The 24,868-nt window shown below is 45.9% G+C and overlaps 1 protein-coding gene across 1 annotated transcript in view; it reads right to left on the bottom strand.

Moving 5' to 3' along the window:
- The window catches only part of PRRX2 (paired related homeobox 2), a 53,361-nt gene extending 32,869 nt beyond the window's left edge, over positions 1–20,492 (bottom strand). The window contains exon 1 of the mRNA XM_029613961.1: positions 20,048–20,492. Coding sequence (XP_029469821.1) covers positions 20,048–20,267 — 220 coding nt within the window. The 5' untranslated portion in view covers positions 20,268–20,492. The remainder of the gene's footprint in view (positions 1–20,047) is intronic.
- Between the last annotated feature and the right edge of the window lie 4,376 nt (positions 20,493–24,868).

The following is a 24,868-nucleotide window of genomic DNA, read 5'->3' as shown; positions in this document are numbered from 1 at the left end:
AGAGGTTTACCTTGGATCGAGGAGATGACCAAAGGAGCTGGAAGATGAATTTGTGGGATCTTTAAGTGTTCCACCAGGATCTTCATAATGAAATTGCCTCCGGCGCTGGAGTCCACCAGGCCTAAGGTGTGGAACTCACCATCAGCAGATGTTAACGCCACTGGTAGCGTTAGTGGAGGTGCAGGTGAAGTATGGCCCAGGAAGAGACCTCCTTCAGGTCCTAGGCCCGGAAGTTTCCCGATTGCGTTGGGCATGTGGCTAATTGATGGCTCGCTGTGCCGCAGTAAAAACAAAGTCCTTCCTTAATTCGCCGCCGGCGCTCCTATGGCGAAACTCTCCCACGGCCCAACTCCATGGGCTCCTCGGCGGGCATTTGAAGGGCTCCCGATGCGCCCTTGGGAGAAGGTGAGGGCATCCTCGCTGCCTTTACTTCCGGAAGGCGAAACTGCTTGCGACAATCCACTCGATTGGCCAAATCTATCATGCCATTGACATCGTCCGGGAGTTCCTTTTGCTGCTAGTTCATTTTGAAGGCATGAGGCTAGCCCCTCCAAGAAGATCCCATGTAGGCAATCCTCTCGCCAGTTTAGCTCTGTGGCCAGGGTACGGAACTCTGTTGCGTATTCGGCCACTGTCCGAGTACCCTGTCGCAACCGGAGTAGTTCTGAGATAGCGGTAGGTTTGCGGACAGGCTCATCAAAAATCTGTCTGAAAGCGGACAGAAACTGGTTCAAGTTTCCAAACACCGGGTCTCTTCTCTCCCATAGGTGAGAGGCCCAGATCAAAGGCTTCCCATCGAGCAGAGACATAATGTAACTTGTTTTGACCAGGTCACTAGGAATTGAGCAGGCAACAAAGAAAAACTGACCTGGCACTGGCTAAGGAATCCCCGACACAACTTCGCATCTCTGGCGTATCGAGAGGGCACCGGGAGTTGCATGGAAATTGCACGGGGCCCTGAGGAGTAGAGCAGCCGCCCAGAGCCACAGGCGGGGACGTCAGAGTGGGGTTCATGGGCCCTAACGCTTCAATGCGTTGGTTCAGGCCCTCCACTGCAGAGACAAGGGCATCCAGGGTCTTTTGCTGGTCCATCAGGTGCTGGGCCATTCCCGGAATGGCCTGGTGGGCGGATACCTCTGCCGGGTCCATGGACTTGGAAATCTGTTATGCTCAGGCTTGTGAACCCTTGGGCCGATGGGAGGATGATATACCTTAGGAGGAAGATCCGTAGGTTCTCCCGTTGGGTGGCAAGGCAGAACAGAAGATGCGACCAGCTGACCCTCGGCACTGGAGACTGAGGCGACTGTGGAAGCAGATGAACAGTCGTGACGTCAAGGAGAAGAATGGAGTCATCGCCACTGGAAGTCCGCGATCCCCCCAGGAGGAGCCCGTAGGGACCCAGACCGCTGGGACTTAGGTGGACTTTTGAGAGGTCAAGGAGTCGAGAGTTCGGTGCAAGGGCTAACTGGAGCTTCACCCCTGGAAGCCCACGGTCCCCCTGGGAGGAGCCCGTAGGGAGCCGGGCCACTGGGACTTAGGTGGGCCCTTGGAGATGATGATCCAGAAGAAGTCCAAGGTCAAGTGCTAGAGGGTCGTCGCTTACCAGTCTGAGGTCTTATACCAAGGGATCGCCGCTTGCCAGTCCGAAGTCACACACCAGAATCACCGCTAGCCAATCCGAAGTCAGGAACCAGGAACACCAAGACGAGACAGGAACAAGGATCCGAAGTACAAGAACTCACCGTAGCAAGCAGACCTGACTACGTGGGACGTTGCCAAGTCAAGGAATGAGCAGAGGAAGCCTCCTTTTATACTTCCTCTGTTCTGGCTCATAAGGAACAGCTGTGGGTAGTTAAAGGGATCAGGTCCCTTTAAATCTGATGAGGAGGCACGGCCTCGCACCTAAAGATGGCGGCGGCCATCTTGGATTTCCTCCGCGGAGGAAACACTGCTGGACGCCACGAGGGAGGAGCAGGGACGGTTCCCCACCCAGCGACCATCTCTGGGGCCCGTGCTGGAGCAACGGGCACAGGATCAGGGACTTCCCCCGGAGCTCCCACGGTGGGTCGCCGTCTCAGGCAAGGTAGGGGGCCGCGGTCGTGGCCTTCCACAGCCGCGGAACACAACAATATGCACCCTTTTACAGCTGCTAATTGAGACACGGCAATGAAATCGCACTTGTCTTTTGCTTCAGTTTTTGGGTGGGAGGTCTGAGAGATTAGGGTGACGGGCTGGAGGGTCTATGTGAACTAGCTGAGGCCTGGGAGAACTGATGATTAAACATTTTTCCTGTATGGAGAATGCACTTACTATGTAATATACCTGCCTCTATGCATGAACTGAGGTAAATATCTGCATATGTTTCAATTATTTCATGCAGAAAATATGCATGTGTGCTTTTACAAAATAGAGAAAGGATGCTGCTCCCTGCGTTAAAATTTGTGTGCCTTCTGAATCGTATGTACATACCTGCAGAGCAGAGCTTAACGGTATTTTTTAAACCACGGTTTCCGTCACACAGTTGTGCACATACTTATACGTGTATGTACTGATTTACACGCGTTGTTGAAAATTACCCTCCCAAGGAGTTATTTTATTGTTCTTGGTTTTGCTAGATGTGGGGTACAATTCCAAGGAAAGGCCACACATGCCCTGTAACATTCTGAATCTTTGTCTGTTGCTAGAGTAAAACTTTCGCAACAGCAATCTCTAGATCATTTTTATTTTGGGAAAAGCAAAACTGTTTCTGGGCCTAAAGGCTAGATTGTAAAGATTTTTTTTTCTCTTCTGCATGTAACACCCGCCAAAGAAAAAAGAAAACAGCTTTCAAAACCAACTAAATTCTGTTTCTGTTAACTTTTTTTTTGTTTCTTCATATTTTCCTCATTTTTGGTAGTACAATTCTAACTAAATTTCAAAGAGTCACATCTCCGCTTCTTTCTTTCTCTGATAATTTTGGGAACAAGAAGGTATATATGAGACTGGGGAATTCTAATTTGGCCTTGATAAATCAGGTATACACAGTAAATCATTGGACTATATGACTGAAGGTGCCAGGGATAGGTCAGAACTGCAGCCTCTTATCAAAGACGAGACCTAACTCCAGGAAGGCAAACTGAACTCTGAAAGACACAGTCCCAAGCAGGTTGCAGGTTTCCTGGGAAAGCAGGCAGAAAAGGATATGGGGGAGGGGAACCAAGGATGAGCAGAGATGGGATACATTGGAGTCTGAGATGGTTGTTCTGTGCAACCTCAGAGATAAGGAGGAGACACTGATAATGTGAAAAGATTGGTATCTTGGGGGTGGGAGCGGTCTGAAGATGACCAGAGATGGGTACCCCAGGGGAGAGGTAATCTGAAGGTGCGCACTGTATGCCAACATCAAGGACTTCACCTGCACATGTTCTGAAAGATCGTTATACATACAGGGGCTGATTTTCAAAGGGTTTCACGCGTAACCCTGAAAACCCGCTCCTGCGCGCACCGAGCCTATTTTGCATAGGCTTAGCGACGCGCGCAAGCTTGAAAAAAGGGGCGGGGCTGTCTGGGGCGGGGGCATGGCCAGAGGCCTCCGAAGGCCTGCTAGGCCGGGGAATCGTGCGCCGGCACTCGGCACAGTTGATACAGGATGCCACATAGGATAGGGTATCCTTCTTGATCGCAGGCCGCCAATATAACTTCTGGATCTTAAGCAGGGTACGGTGTTGACCAGGATGACCAACCAGCTTGGAATCGTGCGCAACTTAAATAATAAAGGTAGGGGGGGATTTAGGTAGGGCTGGGGGGCGGGTTAGATAGGGGAAGGGAGGGGAAGGTGCGGAGCGGCCTCGGAGGGAACAGGGAAAGCCATCGGGGCTCCCCTAGGGCTCGGCAAGCGCAAGGTGCACAAGTGTGCACCCCTTGCATGCGCCGACCCCGGATTTTATAACATGTGCATGGCTGCATGCGCATGTTATAAAATTGGGCATAGATTTGTGCACGCAGGTTAGAAAATCTGGCCCACAGATTCTATACATTTAAACATGAGTGGAGGTGAGGCACAGGGAGATAGTGATTGACCTTGAAAGTCCATGCCAGAGCCAGGGTTTAGAACTGTGACACAGGGATAGAAAGGGGCTCATCCCCCAAGGGCACACACACAGTGCCAGAGCTGGGGATTAGAACTGAGGCACAGAAAGACTAATGGACTCATCCCTAGGACGGACACACCCACACACACAAACACTGTCAGAGCTGGGACTTAGAACTGAAGCACAGGGAGATAAAGTGACTCACCTTGAAAATCCATGCCAGAGCCAGGGACTAAAAGTGAGGCACAGGGAGAGAAAAAGACTCAGCCCAAAGTCACACACACAGCGACAGAGCTGGGAGTTTAAAACTGAGGCACAGGGAGACAAAGGGACTTTGCCCCAGGTCTCACACATATATTGACAGAGCACCTATGTAGCAAACTTGACCTACCTATCCAGCACTAACACCCAGAAGTTGGCATCCGAAAATACAGCAATGCAAATACTGCAATATGTCCTAGAACATCAATACATCCCTATTACTAGGCCTACTCTCAGGACTCCTAAAACCACTAGTTACTTCAAAATGTCTCTGCTAGACTCTTACTAGGGACAAAAAAAATTCAAACACATCATCCCCTCGCTGATAGCACTGCACTGGCTTCCTGTACAATCCAGAATTCATTATAAAGTATTAACTCTAATTTTCAATGTCATTAACAATATTAACCCATGCTTATTAGGAGTGGCCCTTCAACATTACACACCACAGAGAACCCTAAGATCAGAAAACAAAGGACTTCTAATGGTGCCTTCTACTCGGATCACACACCTCACGCAAATAAGAGACCAAATGTTCTCCATAGCCGGCCCCAAGTTGTGGAACTCTCTCCTAGAGTCATTACATCAGATAACAGAAAGAAAGAGTTTCAGGCATGAACTGAAAACATGGCTCTTAAGAAATGCATACAGTTTAAAGTAAAATACCAATATGCTGATAACTTCAATGCCAGTACCAGAGATAATGTTAGTGGAGCAAGCAATAAGTAATAAATGATGTAAAGTGTATTGTTAATAGAATAAGAATTTATATATACTGTTGTGTCGACCTAGAAAATGTATGAATATGAACCAGTTTATATATTTGCTATTGTGATGCCCTAGAATATGTATGAACATGAACTAGAATATGTATTTGCTGTGGTGTTGACCAAGAATGTGAATGTTGACATACAGTATGTGATTGTTGACCAAGAATATGAATGCTGATATTGTAAACAGTTGTGATCTTCTTTTGGAACAACAGTACATAAAACACCTAAACAAATAAATAAAATACATGTCACATTAGAAAGTGCAAATTGGAAAACGGAACAAACTGACCTACTACAGGTCCCTACACAGAAAATACACACTAGCAGAATGCCTCATCTCAGGCACAGACGCAGAAAACAGATGGACTCTCACCAAATGCAGGATAAGTGAGCAAAAATTAGAAACAGAAAGATGCAGACAAAAACTACACTGGAAGCTTCAGTAAGCCAGACTCTGTATGCAATGCAACAGTGAAGAAACAGAAACAGAAATGTATTTCCTCTTGCGCTGTGCAAAATACAAAGATATCTGAGATGCACATTTCCTAAAACTGACAGAGAAAATCCAAGATTTCCCACAAAAGAATGAGCAAGAAAAACTCTGTATAATACTAGCAGAAAGAGGAGAAACTTACTATAGCAGCAAAATGTGGTAGCCTGCCGCCAGGCCAGAAATAAAACCTACAGATCAGCATCAAAACCTGAGACATGTTGCTGAAGCTGTACGTCCCATTTATTTATTTATTTGTTTTTATATACTGACATTCATTGGAGTATATCACATCGGTTTACATTGTAACTACAGGAATAGTAAGACTAAAAGGTATCTTATTCTTGGTACATAATAACTTGAGAATGAGGAGGCTAATTATTATTTAAACATTATAACATATAAGGATAAAATATTTGAGACTAAGGTGTCTTATTATTGATACATAGTAACATAACATGTACCTTTACTTGACTTATTACCATTTTGTCATTTTTCCCTTCTATTCCTACCCTTTTATTTTAATTATTCTGTATATTACTTTGGCAACACATGCAAAATTGTTGTGATGATAAAGTTATTTGAATCTTGATTAGAACTGAGGAACAGGGAGAGAATATGGCTCACCTGGAGGTCCTACACTCAGTAGGAGAAGGAAGTCTCCTATTTTAATGTTTTTACTGTAATTACATCTCCTGGTGAAAGTGGGTATAAGGTAAAATGGTAATCAATTTTACAACCACTTTTCCTCCACTACCCAGCAAACAAAACTGAGAAGAAACAGGTTGGAGAGTCCCAAATTTCTCTCTGCCAAACTAAAGCATTAAATATTTTGTTGTGAATGCCATAGGCAATGGTCTATAGGAACAATTACAGATTGAGCCAAGAGGTCTGCAAGGTTGGAAGCTCAGGATAAAAATGGCTGAGTGGATGAGTAGTCTAGTGGTTACTGGTTAGAGCAGTGGGTGGGAAACCAAGGTTCAAATCCCACTGTTGCTCCCTGTGACCTTGAGCAAATCACTTTACCCTCTGTTGCCTCAGGCACAAAATTAGATTATAAACCCCATGGGGATAGAGAAATACCTATGTACACTTTTTATATTCTGCTGAAAAAGCAGAATATAAAAATCTAAATAAATAATACTAAAGAAGCAGCAATGGCATTCTTTCCCCATGGATATTGGAAGTGAGGCAGCCTTTAGGATTCTTTCTGCCATCTGAATACAAGCTGCCTGGTCCTGAGAAGGATGTCAGGGCTCTGTGAGACAGTGCCCCTATTTTCCCCCTTAAATCTGTGTGGGACCAGGCTGGATGCCTGATCCACTTTAATTCCCCTTGAGAGAGAAAGCTCTGTGGGTGGGACCCAGCAAGGGAGGAATAAGGGCTGGGATCCAAGTGGGGATAAGCAAACTAGGCCCAGGTCTCCGGGAGGAAGGCAGCTCCTGTATGCAGATGACACAAAACTTATGCAGAGTAGTTAAATCTCAAGCAGGTTGTGATAAATTGCAGGAGGACCTTGCGAGACTGGAAGATTGGGATTCCAAATGGCAGATGAAATTTAACGTGGCAAGTGCAAAGTGATGCATATAGGGAAAAATAACCTTGCTATAGTTACACAATGTTAGGTTCTGTCTTAGGAGTTACCGCCCAGCTCAGTGTGCTGCAGCAGTCAAAAAAGCAAACAGAATGTTAGGAATTATTAGGAAGGGAATGGAAAATAAAACGGAGAATGTCATAATGCGTCTGTATCGCTCCATAGTGAGACCGCACCTTGAATAATGTGTGCCAGTCTGCTCACAGCATCTCAAAAAGGATATAGCTGCACTGGAGAAAGGGCAGAGAAGGGCAACCAAAATAATATGTGGCATGGAATGGCTGCCCTATGAGGAAAGGCTGAAGAGGTTAGGGCTGTTCAGTTTGGAGAAGAGACGACTGAGTTGAGGATATGATAGAAGTCTACAAAATCATGAAAGGACTTGAACAAGTTAATGCAAATTGGTTATTTACTCTCTCAGATAATAGAAGGACCAGGGGGCACTCCATGGAGTTAGCAAGTAGCTCATTTATTTATATTCCACTTTTTGCACTTTTTTATTTCAGCACTTCAAAGTGGATTACATTCAGGTACTGTAGGTATTTCCCTATCCCTAAAGGGCTTACAATCTAACAGGCCAATACAGCCGCCGTTTAGACGCGTGTTTTTGACGCACTATTATTACCCTTTATACAGTAAGGGGTAATAGCGTGTGGAAAATGCGTGGCCAATGCCCCCCGCCCCCCTGAAACTAATAGCACTCATCACATGCAAATGCATGTGATGAGTGCTATTAGGTATTCACCCGCAACACAGAAAGCACAATGTACGGCCAAGTCACACATTTTAATTTCAGATGGCACTGGGCATGTGTACAACTGCTTTTCTGTACACCCTCCAACTTAATATCATAGCGATTATTAAGTTGGAGGCCCCAAAAATAAAAAAAATAAAAATTTAAAAAAAAAAAATAAATCTGCCTGCGGGTTGGAAAACAGATGCTCAATTTTGCTGGCATCCATTTTCCATGGCTGTCAGCGGGTTACACAACTGACGTCGGCTGTCAGACGAGGTGCTAGGGATTTATTAGCACAGGCCCTAATTTAAATAGTGAATTTCACACCCAGGAGAGGTGCCTGAGCACTGGGACTGTAAGTTTGTACCTGAGGCAAGGGAGGGTGAAGTGACTTGCCCAAAGTCACAAGGAGCAACAGCAGGACTCAAACACTGGTCTCCTGGTTCATAGCCCACTGCGCTAACCACTGGGCTACTCCTCCACTCCAAACCAAACTGAAGAAAATTCATTTTCACTCAATACATAGTTAAGCTCTGGAATTCATTGCCAGAGGATGTGGTTACAGCAGTTAGTGTAAATGGGTTTAAAAAAGGTTTGGATAAGTTCCTAGAAGAAAAATCCATAAACTGCTATTATGGCAATTAATAAGTAATATAGTAACTTGTGATTTAACAAATGTTTGGGTACTTGTCAGGTACTTGTGACTTGGATTGGCCACTGTTGGAAACAGGATACTGGGCCTAATGGACCCTTGGTCTGACCCAGTATGGCATTTGTTATGTTCTTATGTTATGTACTGTCTAAACCCTGAGCTGAGACGAAGGAACACAATGTAAGTAAAGAGTGAACACTGTCTGAGGAGAAGACAGTCTATGGTTGTGCATGTGTGAGGTTATAATAAAGAGTTTCTGTTTTAAGAAGGCTGGAATCAGTCTGGTTTGTCTCCAGGCCTGTGGGATCGCCGCTCTTCCCCACAGGCTCCCACTGTCATGCAATTTACAGCAGAGTCCTGTTGATGCAAACTTGATGGGGAAAAGGGGTTGCCGCTGTTCTGTTCTCCTGTATTTTTCCCTTTTGTTGCTTTCATTAGCAATTGAGTCCAGTATCAGGTATTCAAGTATCAGCTGGACTGTTCGTGGGCTCTCCCTCTTGGGCCTTCTGTCTTTGTATTGCCTCAGTAAGTTTTATTTCCTATAGTTCTACACTTTGAAATAAAAGGATTGCATTCATGCTCATATCCCTTCTTTTAAAAATCTCCTTGCTTCAGATCAGATTTCAGCTGTATTCAGACCAGGGCCGGTGGAAGCATTAGTAGGGCCAGCTACAGCATCACAGGTTGTTTTTTTTTTGGGGGGGGGGAGCCACTGGCAGGACTGGCCCAGGCCAACATCGATTGAGCCTGAATCATGCCACAGTAGCGGGAGCTTGCCAATATGTCCCCTGCCACTTCATCTGCCTCCGTCACTCTGCCAGCAATCTCTCCCATGGCATCAGCGTTCAGTGGCGGCTGTGATCCATCTTCATTTCCAGGTTAGCAGCAGCACTGAACTCCACCAACCTTGTTCCCAGGACTTCAGCTGTGGTAGCAGGAGCTGGCAAAAAATGCTCCCTGCTGGTTTCTCAACACACGCTGGGGCTGGAGAGATATGGAGAGAGGAAGAGAAGTGCTCCTGGGGTCTGGGGGGGGGGGGGGGGGGGGGAAGGAGAGAGAGGAGTAAGAATACTCCTGGGGCTGGTGGGAGAGGGTGAAGCAGAGGAAAAGGAATGCTCCTAGGGTTGGTGGGAAGGGGGTAGGAGAAGAGGAAGAGGAATGGTCCTGGGCAGGGCCGGCGGAAGCACTAGGCCTGGGCCTAAGGCGCCGACCATCAGGGGGCGCGAGCAGTGGTATACCGAGGGGAGGTCAGGGGGAGCCAATGCCCCCAGGCGCAGGGCCATAGGGGGGTGCGGATGGCCGGCATGGACGCCCATGCCACTGCCGGTGGACCTCATCTCACCAGCGGGTGAGCAGGGAACTACTGCTGTGCCGGATGCACACAGCAGGAAGATCAGCGGGGCCTTGGTGGAGCTTGTCTCATCACGGCCCGAAGAAAAAGGTTGCGTCCAAACCTGCAGGTGCTCCTCCTCCTTCCTGCCTGCATAGCCCCGGAAGAAAAATGTTGCCGGAGCCGCGTGGGCAGGAAGGAGGAGGAGCATCGGCCGCGTACAGAAGAAGCGCAGCGTTAATGGGCCGCTGCATATCCAATGTCGTGGTGGCCCGAGAAGAGGAGGAGACCCAGTAGCAGAGCCGCCGCGGATTCCACGTCGCGGGCGGCCAGAGAAGATCAGGGCCGCCGCAGAGCCCATTTTGCGGCAACCCGTGCAGAGGAGGCCCAGAGGTGAGAGAGAGGCTGAGGGCCTGTAGAGAGTGCATGAGTTTGTGTGTGTGTGTGAGGACCTTAATGTTTGGAGAGACAGCATGTGAGAGCCTCTGTGTGAAAGGGAGAGCATGTGACAGTGAGACCCTATGCTTGAGCAAGACAGCATGTGGGAGTGAGAGAGAGCCTGTGTGTGTGAGAGTGAGATAGCGTGTGCAGGAGAGAGACAGTGTGTATATGTATGTATGAAAGAGAGCACGTGTGAGTGAGAGCTGTGGATACGTGAGGCTGCATGTGAGTGTGAGACCCTGTGTGTGACTGTGTATGTGTATATGTGTGAGACAGACTGCATGTGAGTGTGAGAACCTGTGTGTGTGTGAGATACACAGGATGTGAGAATGAGAACTTGATTGTGTGTTTGAGGGAAGAAGACAGATGGAGAGAAAAGAAATAGAAAAAAAAACCCTGTAAAAGGAATTGGCAAAAAAACAAGAAAGGGAGGAAGTGGAAGCCCGCAAATATTTAATACCTTGGGGCCTGCATAGAGGAGGCAGCAGAATGGGCTTCAGTGCCAGTAGCAGCAATCAGCACCTCCCCAAATATCCACATGGCAGCAGTGACAGCAGTAGCAGAGGAATGAGAGAGGCTCTGGGGTTGCTGGCAAAAGAAAGAGATGGGGGTCTGCCTTCAGTGTGTGCAAGTGTATAAATAGGAGTCTGCCTGGGGGTGTATGTGTGTGAATGCATGGGTGCCTGCCTGAGGGTGTGTCTGTGTATGAGAATGAATGGGTGTCTTCCTGGGGTCTGTCTGTGTGTATGTGACAGTGTATGTGTGAGAAAGAATGAACATGTGAGTATATGTGAGAGAGAGGATAAAGTTTGTGTGCTCCCCTAACTTAATTTCAGAGTGACAGGAAATCAAGAGTTCCAAGTATGGACAGCAGGGGCTTTTTAAAATCCTTATTAGTTTTAATTACTGGGTGTTATTTGTTATGTATGCTCTTTTGAAATATATTATTGATGCTTGGGAAATTTTTAAAAAATGTATTTGATTTTAATTAATATAAATAATACTATTTATCAGTAGTTTTAAAATATTCTTTTATTAGAATGGTTTTACTATTATAATTGATGCTTTATGTTTCTTGATTTTATTTGTTTTATGAGGAATGGTGGTTCTGTTTTTCCATTGTTACACTCAGAATCTGGCTTCTTGGGGATTCCATTTCAGTGTCTAATTGTGATCCTTTATTCTGTATTTGGTGAGGGTCTGTCTCTTCTCTGTGCGTGTGACTATGAGAGATTCTGCTAGTGTGTCTGTGTAGGGATCTATAGCAATCGGGTTTGTTTTGTTTCCTCAGTAGGTGGTGTATTGGTATTCTAGGACCCAGTGTAATATTTACCCTTGCTTTTTCACAGGTAGGGTTATTGTTGTTTAAGTCCTTGGTGTTATTACTGTTATGTTACAATGGGATTGCAGAATAGATTTTGAGTGTCTTTTTTGCAGGGTTTTGTGTTAGTTCACAATGTGTCTGGCAGTGGAAGGTGTTTGTGCTGCTGTTACTGTGAGGTGATACCAGAAGTGGAAAATATTTTTTTGCTTGAGTTGTAAGGGAAACACCCAAGCTCCATTGTTGGGTGAATTTCCATGGATGCACAGTGTGTTACAGAAATGGAGGTGCAGGATTTATATTGACATTCTTTTCCTTCCTGTATACTTTCCAGACTTCACTCTCATAGCCATATAGAATTAGTTGAATGAGGCTATCAAATAATTTTAATAGTAGTTTTACTAGAGGTGTGAAACTGGCCAGCTTTTTAAAATTACGCAGAAGTCCCTTTGGTCTTTCTTATTAAGACTTTTTTATAGACAATTTTAAAGCAGGAGATCATGTGATGGAGGTGGGTGTGATGAGGAAATGTAATTTTGGCTCCCCCCCCCCAAAACAAAATTCTTCTGTCTAGAGACGCCACTGATTTTCTGTGGCTTTAAGCAATAGTACAAGAAGGATTGGGGGGGGGGGGTGCTGGAGAGGCACACAAATGCATTAGATCCCGGGCGTCAGAGACCCTTGGTATGCCACTGGGTGCGAGCCATATGGGGCCACAAGCGGCGGCAAAGAGGCGTGATGATTTGGTGGGCTACGAGCAGCGCCCAACCTGCTCGAGGCCCAGAAAACTACACACTCGGCGGGCACAATCGAGAATGAGGTAGGAGTCGGGGCCGAGACCATGGGGTGGCAGCATGACCGGGAAGGGGGTGTGGAGGCGCAAGGCAGAAGGTTCGCCTAGGGTGCTTAATCCCCTTGTACCGGCCCTGGTCCTGGGGATGGGTTGGGATGAGGAATACAGGAATGCTCCTGAATCTGGTTGGAGAGAGGTAGAAGAGTACTACTAGAGCTGGGGAGGGAGGGAGGAGCAGGGTGGATGGGCTCAAGGCTGCAGTTTTGTCTGGGATGTCTAATATCCTTATAACAGCCCTGATTCACACTACAGGACATATTGGGTCCATCAAGCCTAGCATCCTGTCTCTGGCAATCGCCAAGCCAGGCCAGAAATACCCAAAAGGATCCCAAAGGTAGATCCTTGCTCATAAGAAGGGACAAGCAGTGGCTTTTCCAGATCTACATGGCTAATAGTGGTTTCTGGACTTTTCCTCCAGGAACTTGTGTGGGGTTTCATACAAGCAGTACTGCTGTGCTCGATTTATTTATAAATATAAAGTTGAGCAGCTTTGAAAACTTTGAATACTTAGAATCAATAAAAACTCTAAATAAAAGTAGTATCCTTCTTTCAAATGTATTAACTACATTTCCCTAGTACTATTGCTTTAAGCAACATAAAATAATGATATTGCCATTAGTTTTTCACTTAAAAATATCTATTATTAAATGTTTTAAATCTAAACCATCTGTCTTGGAGAGACCCTTTTAAAAAGTGCTTCTTTAATGCCATACTTTGCTTCAGTACAGGACTCTCCTCCCCTTTCTTCCTTTACACTGTAGCAAGCGTACCTACACAAAGACACAGCAAGGCTGTAAACGCAGGGCACAATCTATCAAGGGCTTTCTCCTGACCTGAGGCAGGATCAGCAATGCCAGTAATAAAACGCCTTCTTCCATCATGTCTGTTTTATATTATAACTCAACTGGAGCATTGCATGAGATTGCAAGCAGTCTAATTGGTGGAAACACGAGAATGCCGTTTCACTACTATCTGGAATGTTTGTGCTTATTTTGTTTTAAATGTCCTGAAAAAAAAAAATCAAGCCAATTGTATCTTAGAATTCACTCCGAACATTGATTCAGGTGTTTGGTTAAAGCTCAGCATGGATTTGGCATGGGGCCATCAGTTCCTTCAGGCAGGAAATTAACTGCCAACAAATGTCATGTCTATAGCAAATCTTACATGAAAGGCTTGAAAAGTGGAAATATTTGAGTCATATTGCATACTTCTGTTGTGATCACCTTCCACACCACACATGGTTAGAGCTAGGCAGAAGGACTGGCCAAGTCTGGCTCTACTTGACTTGGTGCCTGAAGAATAGATTCTGTTTTCTGAGTCTATTCCCTTAATAGTCATTCAGCAGAGATGTCCAAAGGGGCTAGCATTATAGAACCCTCCACAGTGTCATTAGTATTATAAAATGACAGCACTTCAGCAATAACAAATGTACATCTAAAGAAAATTACAATACAGAAAACCAACCAGTTCTGGATACCAACAGGTACAGTGGCTCCCAATGGGCTAACATCAGAGCCATATTTCTTGTACCAGAGGAAACTAATGACAATGACATTCAAAAGCCCCTTTTAAACCTCAGAATCATGTTAAAAGTTCTGCACCTCATTAAACAAAATGCAAAAGATATTTAACATGGAAGGTGAGCCTATATGCTACAGGATTTTCCTCCTCTCCCGTTTATGGGAAAATTATTGACCAGAATAATTATTCCTATCATTTAGCTACTGAGTACATTACAAATAATTACAGTGGAAAGAAAGGTCAATAGACCAGCTGTAAGTGATACCTCTTCACTGGAGTAACTCAACACATTATTGATTAGCTTTTGAGAGACATATATGCATTGAGTACCTCACCTAAAAAGGACTCACAGCTTGTCTGCTGACTCTTACTTCTGCGTATCCAAGGGGGACTAAGAGGGCAACCACATGACTTTTATTAAAATGATTACAGGTGACCAGTGCTTTTTTTCTGCTGAAACTTAAGGGACTTAGTACCAAAATATTTTGTTTTCTCTTGCATCAGCTACTGGGAAATAACAAGAAAGGAGGGGCTGGATTAGGGAGCCTGCTCCAGTCCAGTCTCATCCCTCCCCTCCTGATGGCTGCAGCTGCTGCCTGGGAAGGGAGGGAGGGGCTGGATGGAGCTGTAAACAAAGGGCACTGGCCAATAGAGTGGGTGCAACCACCCTGTATGTCATGACCATGAACAGCAGAGAACAGCACTAGCACCTGGTAATTGGCCATAGGCCACCCTATTAACCATTCTGTACTCTGCAATTTTTAATTACTGTTGTTAGCCCTGCTATGTATTTGTTTCTTCTTTATCCTTTTTACCAGTTTATATGCTACTTTGGCAACATACACATTTTGCCATGAGAATAACGTTTCTTGAATCTAAATTTGAGCAGAGAAGACAGAGAGAAAGAAAGAAAGAAAGAAAGAAGGAAAACACCAGTGGTGCCTTTCTCTCTCTCTCGTTTAACCTCCTTCCCCTTATGGTGCTTTTCCCATGCCATGAAGGTGGTTGAGGAGGTGCCAGCAGGTGAAGTGCTGCTCTCGTATGCCTCCTGCCAGCGGAAGGGAGGATGTGAAGGGGGAGGATTATGCTGTGACTGAACCCTGAAGCCAGGTAGATGCAAGGAGTGGGACAGTTTCCCCAATTTTCCCTTCACTCCCCCAAGAATGGCCCTGCACCTGAGTATCGGCTCCTTTCTTTCAAGAATAAAGCATAGCAGGTAACCAGTCAATAACTTGGGAGAATCCAGCTGTCCATCCTGTTGTTCTGGTACCGCTCATAGAACAGATGGGGAGAATAACACCATATTTACAGGCTGCTCAGCCTGGTGCTTTCTTCCAGAGCTCCTGAGGCTGAGATTCTGCCCTCACAGAGGTACCTTCCAAGAAACAAAAGCAAAGAAACTCCCAAACAGAAAATCATATTAGGAGGCTAAACCAAGCCTATTACTGACTTTCACTCTGCATAACCAGTCTCGCCCCGCATCTTTCTTCTAATCATGACAAACCATCAAGGGTTATTTCCAGTCCCTGGCATCCTACCCAAGGAGATTAAGCTATCTTCTGTGCCAGACTCCACATAGGCTGTTTCATGAAAAGCTAGACAAGAGTCTGAGCCAAGATACCACAGGCAGGAAAACAGAGACACCAAAAGGAAACTGTCCACCAACCATTGTGGAATACCTGCAGAGCAGTAATTCCTATCCTCAGTCGGTGAGAATCCTCTCTAAAATGTATTTTTTCCAATTCTTCAGGCACTTCTCTTTGGGTTCCCCACTTCAATGATGGTAGGAATACCCAGCAATCAATCTCAAGGCCCCACCAGCCCGGGCACAAACGGGTCTCTCATTTTTACATGCTTTGCATTCCATGACCCCTGAACCCAGAAAATTGTCCCATCACTGCTGTGCCAGCACTCCTATTTGGAAGAAAATCACAAATTAATCCAGACACACTCTGTGTCGTGATATTTGCAACATTAGAGCCAAGTCCAATCAAATTCAGCTTGTGTGAGCTAAATTTAGCATCTCAACCAAGCAGAAAGTTATATAGGGAAGCAATGAAGAAATTCAGAAATAGTAAGCAAACAGTAAAATTAACAGCAACAGGTCTTGGCATATATGTTTTTGTCTTTCTGTGGTTTTGTGCACAACACAGAGAGTGTATTATGCCTCCCATCACTGGGATGCACAGTGAACAGTATTAATTGCAGATCCTTGAGATCAGGTGCTGGTTTTAATGCTGACCTACTTCCAAAAACTCCTTTATAAACAAGCCAGTCAGCAGCTAGGAGAAAGCTATCAAAATACTCCACTTTTATTTCACTTCTGAGCTTTGTGAAGGTTTCTCCTTTATGATGCTCTATGTGCATAACTTTTTGAAAGAGCACAAGCAGCTAAAGGATGAACACAGAAGAGGCAGAACTAAGAGAAGCACATTCACATGTTTTAGACATGAAATGATTCTAGTAATGACCTCTCTTAGCACAAATGGAGGAGTACTTTAGGATAAGACTGGCAGAGAGCGGAGCAGGGCTCAGAAAGAGGTAAAGTTATATTTTCAAGATGATAAGTGACTGCTGCTGTCCCCTCTGCACTCATGGAGAAGGATCACAAGAGTTTGTGACCTTACAATCTAAATCTGAGCTTCTGGAGCAGCACATGCAGAAAGATTCTCTGTCCTTGGGGATCTTCTTGTTCCACCAGGATTTTAGTTGTACGGACCTTTACCATATTAACGCTGAGACAGAAAGGTCTTAGTGTGCATTGTGTTTGCTTCTACTACTGTTTGAGGGTAAAAAACTGAAGAGACTGCAGAGAATTAGACTCGTTGGCCAAGCCTCCCATGGCAGAAGCCCCTCCCAGGCATGCCTTCCTATACGATGCAACCACAAGGTCTTTTTGCGGGTGGGAGATGGAAATATATGATTTACTTAATATCTTCTGCATTAAAAAATAAAATCCCCAGGCCAGGAGCATTCAGTCTGTTGGCTCTTAGTATCTGGTTAATATAAGTCATTTCTGGAGCATAATAACCCAGAAAGTTGCTTGCACAAAACCTAACTTTTTTTGGGAGGGGGAGGAGGGAGAGGACAGGGGCTGAGAGTTTTCTCCTGCTCCGTTGGGCTTCCATCTCAGTTAGAGGTAGGCTGGAATCTGGCACCATGAACCTTCATTTGCAACTCTAGGGGGGATTTCCTCCAAACTTTATATCCCCTCTGTACTCACTCAGTTCAATAATTGCAGCCGTAGTCCACCAGCGCTGCTGCTGGACCTTTGAATTTATGGATCCTGAATTGCCTTTATGCCTTAACTGGAAGGGGTTACATGGACCCATGCCAAGGACACCCACTGCAGCAACCCCAGCCCCAGCTGACCCAGGGAGCAGAGGACCTGTGATGGGAATGCATGGCAGCGTGTAGCACTGTCACTGAGCCAGGAGGCCAGGCCCACAAACCTAATGGTCCCTCCTTCAGTGTACAAGGATCAGGAATAACATTTCCAAGTTTTCTTTTGAAACAAAGCTGCCCAGTTTTAATATTAATTCAGCAGAAGGAGGAAGCCTTCCCTGGAGAAGCAGCTGTAGATTGTGGATCTGTTTTCCAGTTTTCCTCCTGAGAATTTGCTGGGAATTAGAATGAAAATGTCTCTGAACTTTTGACAATCATCTCTTTCTTTGAAAGCAGCATGCTTGGAGCCTGCAGTCAGAAGGTTGCGTGCTCTGCTGTACAGGGCTGTAATTATATGCAGGGAATTTATTAGTCATGTTACACACAGGCAAGATTACCCTAATTCCTTGGCAAGAGCAGTACTATCGTCTCACATTCACAGCTTAATGATACCAAACCACGTTTCCCTTCTTCTCGCCACTGGCTTCAGATGTTTAGGATCCACATGCCTGAGACTTTTTTCCAAGAGAAAAACAATTTTCTGCCTTTCTTTTTTTTTTTTTCTCTCTCTAAACATTATCTAATTGTTGCCTTGCAACTTGTATTGTGATTAGGAAGTGCTTTGCCGAGTTCCAGAAGGAGCCATAGTCTGTAGCCCCTGGCTAAGGACTGTCACTGGAATGGCTGGGCTAAATTGGGAGGAATTAGAAAAATGGGGAATTCCTCCCCTCCCCCCCCCCCCCAACACACACACACACACACACACACATCAGTTGTGAATTAAAGCTCATGGCGGCACACTTGAGCCTAGGAGAGCAAGGTTTTGAGGTCCTAGCTGTCCATGCAGGGTCAGGGAGGTTCTTGGTAGTATCAGCCCATCCCGCTGCAGCTTTCACAGTGCAGTGGATACTGTGACACAAGTGTGGGGGGGGGGGGGGGGGGGGGCCAGAGAAATGTCATTAGGAACTCCTGTCTTGGGTTTTGTTCCATATGCCTAAGAAGGGGGGAGAGAGAGAGGCTCCCCAAGGGAAGCAAAACCCCAAATCTGTTATTGGCCATAGCCCGGTAAGAGACCAAACTCAAAAGAGGCAGAAGGAAAACTACCAGGGCAAAATCTTTGGTTATTATGTAATGAAAACTTCACAGGAGATCCATTGTAGCCTAGTTTAGGCTGCAATGTGCTTGTGGAACCCTCTAAGGTTCCTGGTATGGAATCTCTGGATGTCACGAGACTTTCTAAAGGACCAATAGGACAAACGTTTCACACTTTAACCTTCCAGACCTCAGAAGAGGAAGAGGCCTGAGAGATCTGCAAAGCTCAGGTACTACATTTGCTTTTTTGCCTGATCCTTTAAAAGGGATCGGAACCCTCAAAGAGTCCAGCGAGTGCTTTTAGTGGCAGGAGATGCTGCAGAGAAGTGCCTGGAGAGTACCCTGCTAGGATGACAGCCAGTCTGAAAGGCACCGAGATGTGAAAATCTTGGCTCTGGATCCCTGGAGCCCCTTGCTCTCTTTGGATCCGATTCATGGTAATCTTGTTTCCAATGAACCATGACTAGGAATAAAAAGATTAAAACTGAAGGATCTGAACAGGTGAAAAGCGGGAAATCTGCCAGACCTCAGTGTTTTGTTACTATTGCATGTCCTCTTTACACCGTACTGCTGCCTTTCTTGTTAATAACTTTGCTTTTACTTCCTTTGCTGTCTTTATCCCCCTTTGGCATAAAATGAAACATGGGGCCTCTCCAGTCCAGCTGTCTCATGAGTACTATTTATAAAACCTAAATGCAGAAAATGCAAAAGTTAATGTCAGTAAATACATAGCAAACAAACAAACAAACAAAAAAGTCCCCAATAAATCCACCATCTGCTGACTAGAAACCAGTAACATCCTAGCAATGACCTCATGGTAGCCTGGAGTAGCGAAAACAACAGGGAGTCCTCGTGTGACCAAGCTCATGCCTTGATAAATTCATTAAGGTGCCACCAAGCTCTCCATCGTCTTTAGTAACATTGCATAGGTTTGAAGGATAACAGAGGCGTCGTGCTAGGGGAGAGGGGAGAGAAGCAGCACCGACTGGTGCAAAGGATCGGAAGCCAGCCGCTTTATTCTGTATGCAATGCACTTTAAAAGATGAGAGGCAGAGTCCGGGAACAGGGAGGGAACGACTCCGTTTGAATCGTTCTCCGCAGGGACTGGGCTGGGCTCCTGCTGTGAGAGGCGCGCAGGGAGGGGAGGGGAGGGGGCTCCCCGCCCCCCCATGCTTCCTGCACCCGCAGCCAGCAGCAGGGCAAAGAGGAGCCCAGCGCGCACCGGTCACACTGGGACACCCCGGAGGTTGTCCTTGTCTGTAACTGGTAGACAGTGAGTTGGGCCCTCCCCCCTGGGTTTCTTGGTTTATAATTAAATGTGTGACTCTCCGGTCACAGTTATTGCTTTCGGGTGACGATAATCAGGTTTTTACTGTTCGGGCTGCTCCGGCACTGCCGCGGGATCTCTCCCGTCCCTCCTTACAGAAGTTTCCCCCCTTCCTCTGTGGCCCACCTTTCGTGTCGCGCGACCCCCCCCCCCCCTGGAGTACCCCCCCTCCCCCCACCCCTGGAGGCGGAGAAGCACTTACTGTCCGGGGGGGCCGCCTCGCTGCCACTGCTGCCCCCCGAAGGCTCTTGGCCGCCTTCCCGGCGCTGCATCCCGGGCTCTGGGGCTCCATTCAGTCCCGCAGCCGCCGCCGCCGCCGCCACTTCCTCCAGGTCCAGGAGGTGACAGACGCTGAAGTTCTTCCTGCCCTGGGGGGGCTCGGGGGGCTCCAGGACCCGCACAGCCCCGAGGTCTCTGTCCATGATGCCCGCCGAGCCGCGGCTCTGGCTCTCCTGTCCCCCCTCTCTCTCTCTCTCGCTCTCGCTCTCTCTTTAATCCCTTGCTTGGGTTTCTCTTGTCGCTTCACTCTCTGCCCCTCTGCTCCCCTCTCTGCATCTCTGGCTGTCTCTCCCGTCCTCTTACTCTGGCTGTCTTTGTCGCTCTCTCCGGGAGATCTCTCTGGCAGTCAGTCCGAGCTCTCTCTCTCCCCCCCACCCCCTCTCTTTCTCTCACGATTTACTTTAAAGCCAAGATACCCAAAACTTTTTCTCTTCCTTTTCCAAGCAACGTTCCGCCTTGCTGACGTCTGGAAGAAAACAACCTTTTTCCCTCTTTGGCTCTTTTCTTTCAGATTGTTAGAGAAGACTTTCCACAGCCCCTTCTCGAAGGTTATTAATACCTCCCCCCCCCCCCTTATTTTTTGTTTTTATGTATTTAGGAATGAGAAATAAAGAAGAGGACCCTTCCTTAGTTTTGGGGGGAGAGTGGCGTGACCACTGCCTGCCCTGGGACTCACTCACAGTCCCAGATTCCACTGGACAGGGATTCGACCCCGATTAAGACCTCATAAAACACCAAAAGCTGACCACCCCATCCCAGCCCCCCCCCGCCCCCCCCCCCCGAAAACATCCCGAGAGTAAAGAGTAATCTTAAGTGTACAGGACTCAGTCCCAGGGGGACCCCCAGTTCGGCTTAATGAGATAATTAGAGTCCGCAGCACACTTCCAAACTCCTGAGCCCCCTCCCGGGGGCACGGGCAGGAGGCCTCCCTAATGAAAACCAGCTTGCACCAAAGAAAAAACCAGTTTTCCTCTTTATCATAAAAAGTAAGCTTTGAAAATGAGACGGAAGCTTGTCGTCGGGATGCACACTCAGGAGGAAATCAGGAATGAGAGACCTGAGTAGATTTTCTATTTTAAGGCGAAACATTGTTCTAGGGAAAGAATACACATTCTACCAGTGCTTTCCTGCTGAGGTGCTTATCCTGCCCCTGGCAGAGCGCAGATGTGCCCCCCTGTCCTAGGTCTGAGCAACCTCAGATGTGGCACTGCACAGTAACTCATTGCATGGGCACACGCTAGTGCAAAGAATAGGGGGGAGGGGCACGAAGTGGGTACACAGTGGACATTACAATGCGCAGAGCGAGAATAGAAAAACATCAAGAGAAATTCCTTTCCACACTTCAGTTTATTTTTTCTATCTCACTGGCAAAGGATGAAGGCTTGTGGCATTGTGGTTCTGCTGGCTGTGAATGATCCAAAAAAACGTGCCTCTTCAGAATGTTTGGGTGGAAATCGTGAGGCTTTCCGCAAGCTCTCAGGATAACTCCTGCACCATGAGACAAGTCATCCTCATCCTTCTAATGCCATTCTCATAGGCTGCAGAAAAGTGGTGTGTGATAAATGTATAAACCCCCATTTACCTTCAGGGTCCACCTCTCTTCTAGCCAGGGAAAGCAGTTAGTGGCCCTGGAGGTGCCAGACCAAGAGAAAGACGCTTTTCTTGTATGCCCCCCATTTATGGAACTTTCTCCCTTTAGATCTTAAACAATTTGGCTATATGCCCTTTTGCAGGGCTTTAAAAACTTGACTTTTTGGTCAGTCGTCAGAGGGATAGATTATTATTATTATTCCACTTTTTGGCATTTCGCGAACTGTGAGTACATTCAGCCCCAGAGGAGCTTGCAATCTAAATACCTGATTCGCCTAAGGGTTTTTCTCATAGACACAAATGGGAGAAAAGTTTTAATGAATCTGGCCCTAAGTTGGTACCTGAGGGAACAGAAGGTAAAGTGCTCACAAGGAGCAGAAGTGGGATTTGAACCCTGGTTTGTAGTCTGCTGCGCTTACCACTAGGCTCCTCCTCCACTATGAAGATAGGTGCTGTAGGACTTCAGGATAACCGAAAGGAAGGAACATGTTTGAGCTGAGGGTTTGGAGAGTATAACAAGGATGTGAACTTACTGTCTTATTTTCTTTATTTATGATTTTATTTTTGTGATCATTTTTATGATTTTTTTCTGTTATATTATTTTAACAATTCTAATGATGATTGCTGTAATCCACTTTGTTCACATTTTTTGTTGTACAATGCAGAATATAAATGTGTAAATTCAGTTCAATTGGGCCTGATTCTCAGCTACCTGGGATGGGAGAAGAGCCGCATTGAATGAAGCCCCTACCTCTGCCTCTATGGTCTGTGCTCTTGCAGTGCGTGTCACAGGCTCTCCAGATATGAGTTTATATAAAATATGTTTTATTGGTCACACTTTCTAAATAAATGACACACACATGCACACAATTAGGCAGGCCTTTATTCCATGCCTACAACCTTTGTCTCTATTGCGCTTTTCTTTGGAGTTGGTGAGATTTCCCAAATTTACACTGAGAAAAAAGTGTCTGGTTCTTTGCAATGCAAGATTTCTTACTACAAGTAAAATCTGATACAGAATCCTTTTTTTTTTTTGTCACAAGTACTACTTTTTAGGATTCCACAAAATGGTTTGGCATAAAGACACATTTTACCTGGAGCTTGACAACGCTCCAGGTAAAATGGACAAAGCCACACAGTGAAATCATTGGCTTCTACGGGTCTTTCCCTTCCATATCCACTTTCACACCTTAGCGGAGGGAGAATGGCTGAAAGACACACAAATGTGTGATACAACAATCAGTGACAAGAGCTGACATTAACAGCTACAGTACAATCTGACAGGACTACTGTTTGTAGTCCTCTTCATCCACAATAGCTGTTGAGTCTTTTCTATTGGACTACAAAATACATTTATGACTAGCGCTGGACAGACCTGATGATAAAGAGTGGCTTTCCAACACTGATCACAAATGTATTTTTAGTTCCAAAAAAAAAAAAAAAAGGTCTCCCCTATAATATTATCTAAGACAATTTATTTCTCATAGTATATATAAAATACACAGTGGTTATGATGCTTGATGTTAAGAGACCAAACAAGAATAAGCACTCAGAGCAAGGGAGGAGCAGGGAGTCATGAAGGTGGGATTTGTGGACAGGGAAGGGAGGCTGTCAGAAGGAGAAGCAATTGAGAAAGATCCCATCATCTGAATTTGTGCTGGGAAGGAGATGAGACCAGCGTTCAAGCCAGGAGAATAAACACAAGAACCATCCAAGCTTTTAAGAACAACTCCAGGAAGGATTTTCAAGAAGAACCCAGGAAAGGATTTGTTTGAACCTGGCTGCCACCTGTGGAATGAACAATATATAGTGTGGAATAGGTCAGAGAAAATAAAAGCCATATCCCGCTGCTGATAGCAACTAGTTCTAGCTCCAAAATAACATGGTCGGGAGGTGGGGGAGTCAGTATATTTACAGTAATTAAATGCCTTGCTATCATTTTTCCCAGTTCCTGTTCACTTTTATCATAGGTCCCTTTAATAACCCTTCTTTTCCCCCCCTCTCATTAGAAAATACTCAGCACCTCTCCCTTGGGATTGTGAATGTATATTCCATATCGGTACTGGAACTGATTCATTAATGATCCAAAAAAGGGAGCGATGAGTGAAGTGATCAGATTTGCAGAGGATATGAAAATATTCAAAGTACTTAAAACACAAGCAGACTGAGGAATTGCAGAAAGACCTTGCCGGATGGAGGAACGGTGCATCTGAATGGCAGATGAAATGGATGTCTATAGAGAAAGCTCTTTCAATGGGGAAGAAGCTTGCATGCTTGATCACCAACCCCCTTCTTGCATGCAGGTCAGGAAAATATGCAGAGGTGGTCCTGCCATTGCTCACTGTTTGCTGATTTTGCAGCATGTTTGCAAGGGTCTGGGTAGATAAGTGGAACAATTATCTCCACTTTGTCCTATCCTTCATAATCCAGTAGTCTCAGCCCATTCCTTTTTTGCTAATTTGAGAAACTGGAAGATTATAAAGTTTATAGGGCCGTTGTAGTCTTCGGATCAAATGGTAACATTTCAATACCTGGTACATTAGTACAACATTTCAGAGGCTACTTTCTTAATTTATGAAAGCTTTAAGATGAACCTTATGTTCTTTCCTGGTTGTATTTTTTCAAACTATGTAACATGCGGTCTGTTCATGTTAAGACAAGAGTTAAAAATAAATTAATGTGGTCAAGTACAAAGTAATGCACAGAGAGAATGATAATCTTAATTACATATACACAATGCTGGGTTCTGTATGAGAAATCACCAGCCAGGACAAGGATTTTGAAGTCCTTATGATTTGTGAACAATATTTAGAAATCCTCAGCTCAGTGTCTGGTGATGGTCATCAAAGCGAATAGAATGTCAGGAATGATCTGAAAAGGAATGGAGAACAAAGCTGTGAATATCCTACGATCTCTGTCTAGATCTGTGGTGCAACCACACCTTGAGTATTGTGCGTAGCCTTGATCGCCTCATCTCAAGAAAGATATAGCAGACCTAGAAAAGGAGCAGAGAAGTGTTATCGCCGCGGTCGCCGCGTCAGCGACCGGGCTCCTACCTCCTCAGCTGGGTCCGGGGGTCTGCCGCAAGCCGCGGGAGCCAGGGCCGGCCTGGCCGCATGGCGGTGATCCTCCCTCGTGGAGGACGCTGCCGAGC

Source organism: Rhinatrema bivittatum, chromosome 8, assembly GCF_901001135.1.
Source record: "Rhinatrema bivittatum chromosome 8, aRhiBiv1.1, whole genome shotgun sequence".
Lineage (NCBI taxonomy): Eukaryota > Metazoa > Chordata > Amphibia > Gymnophiona > Rhinatrematidae > Rhinatrema > Rhinatrema bivittatum.
Note: the sequence above shows the minus strand (reverse complement) of the source record. Positions and strands in the feature narration are given on the sequence as shown.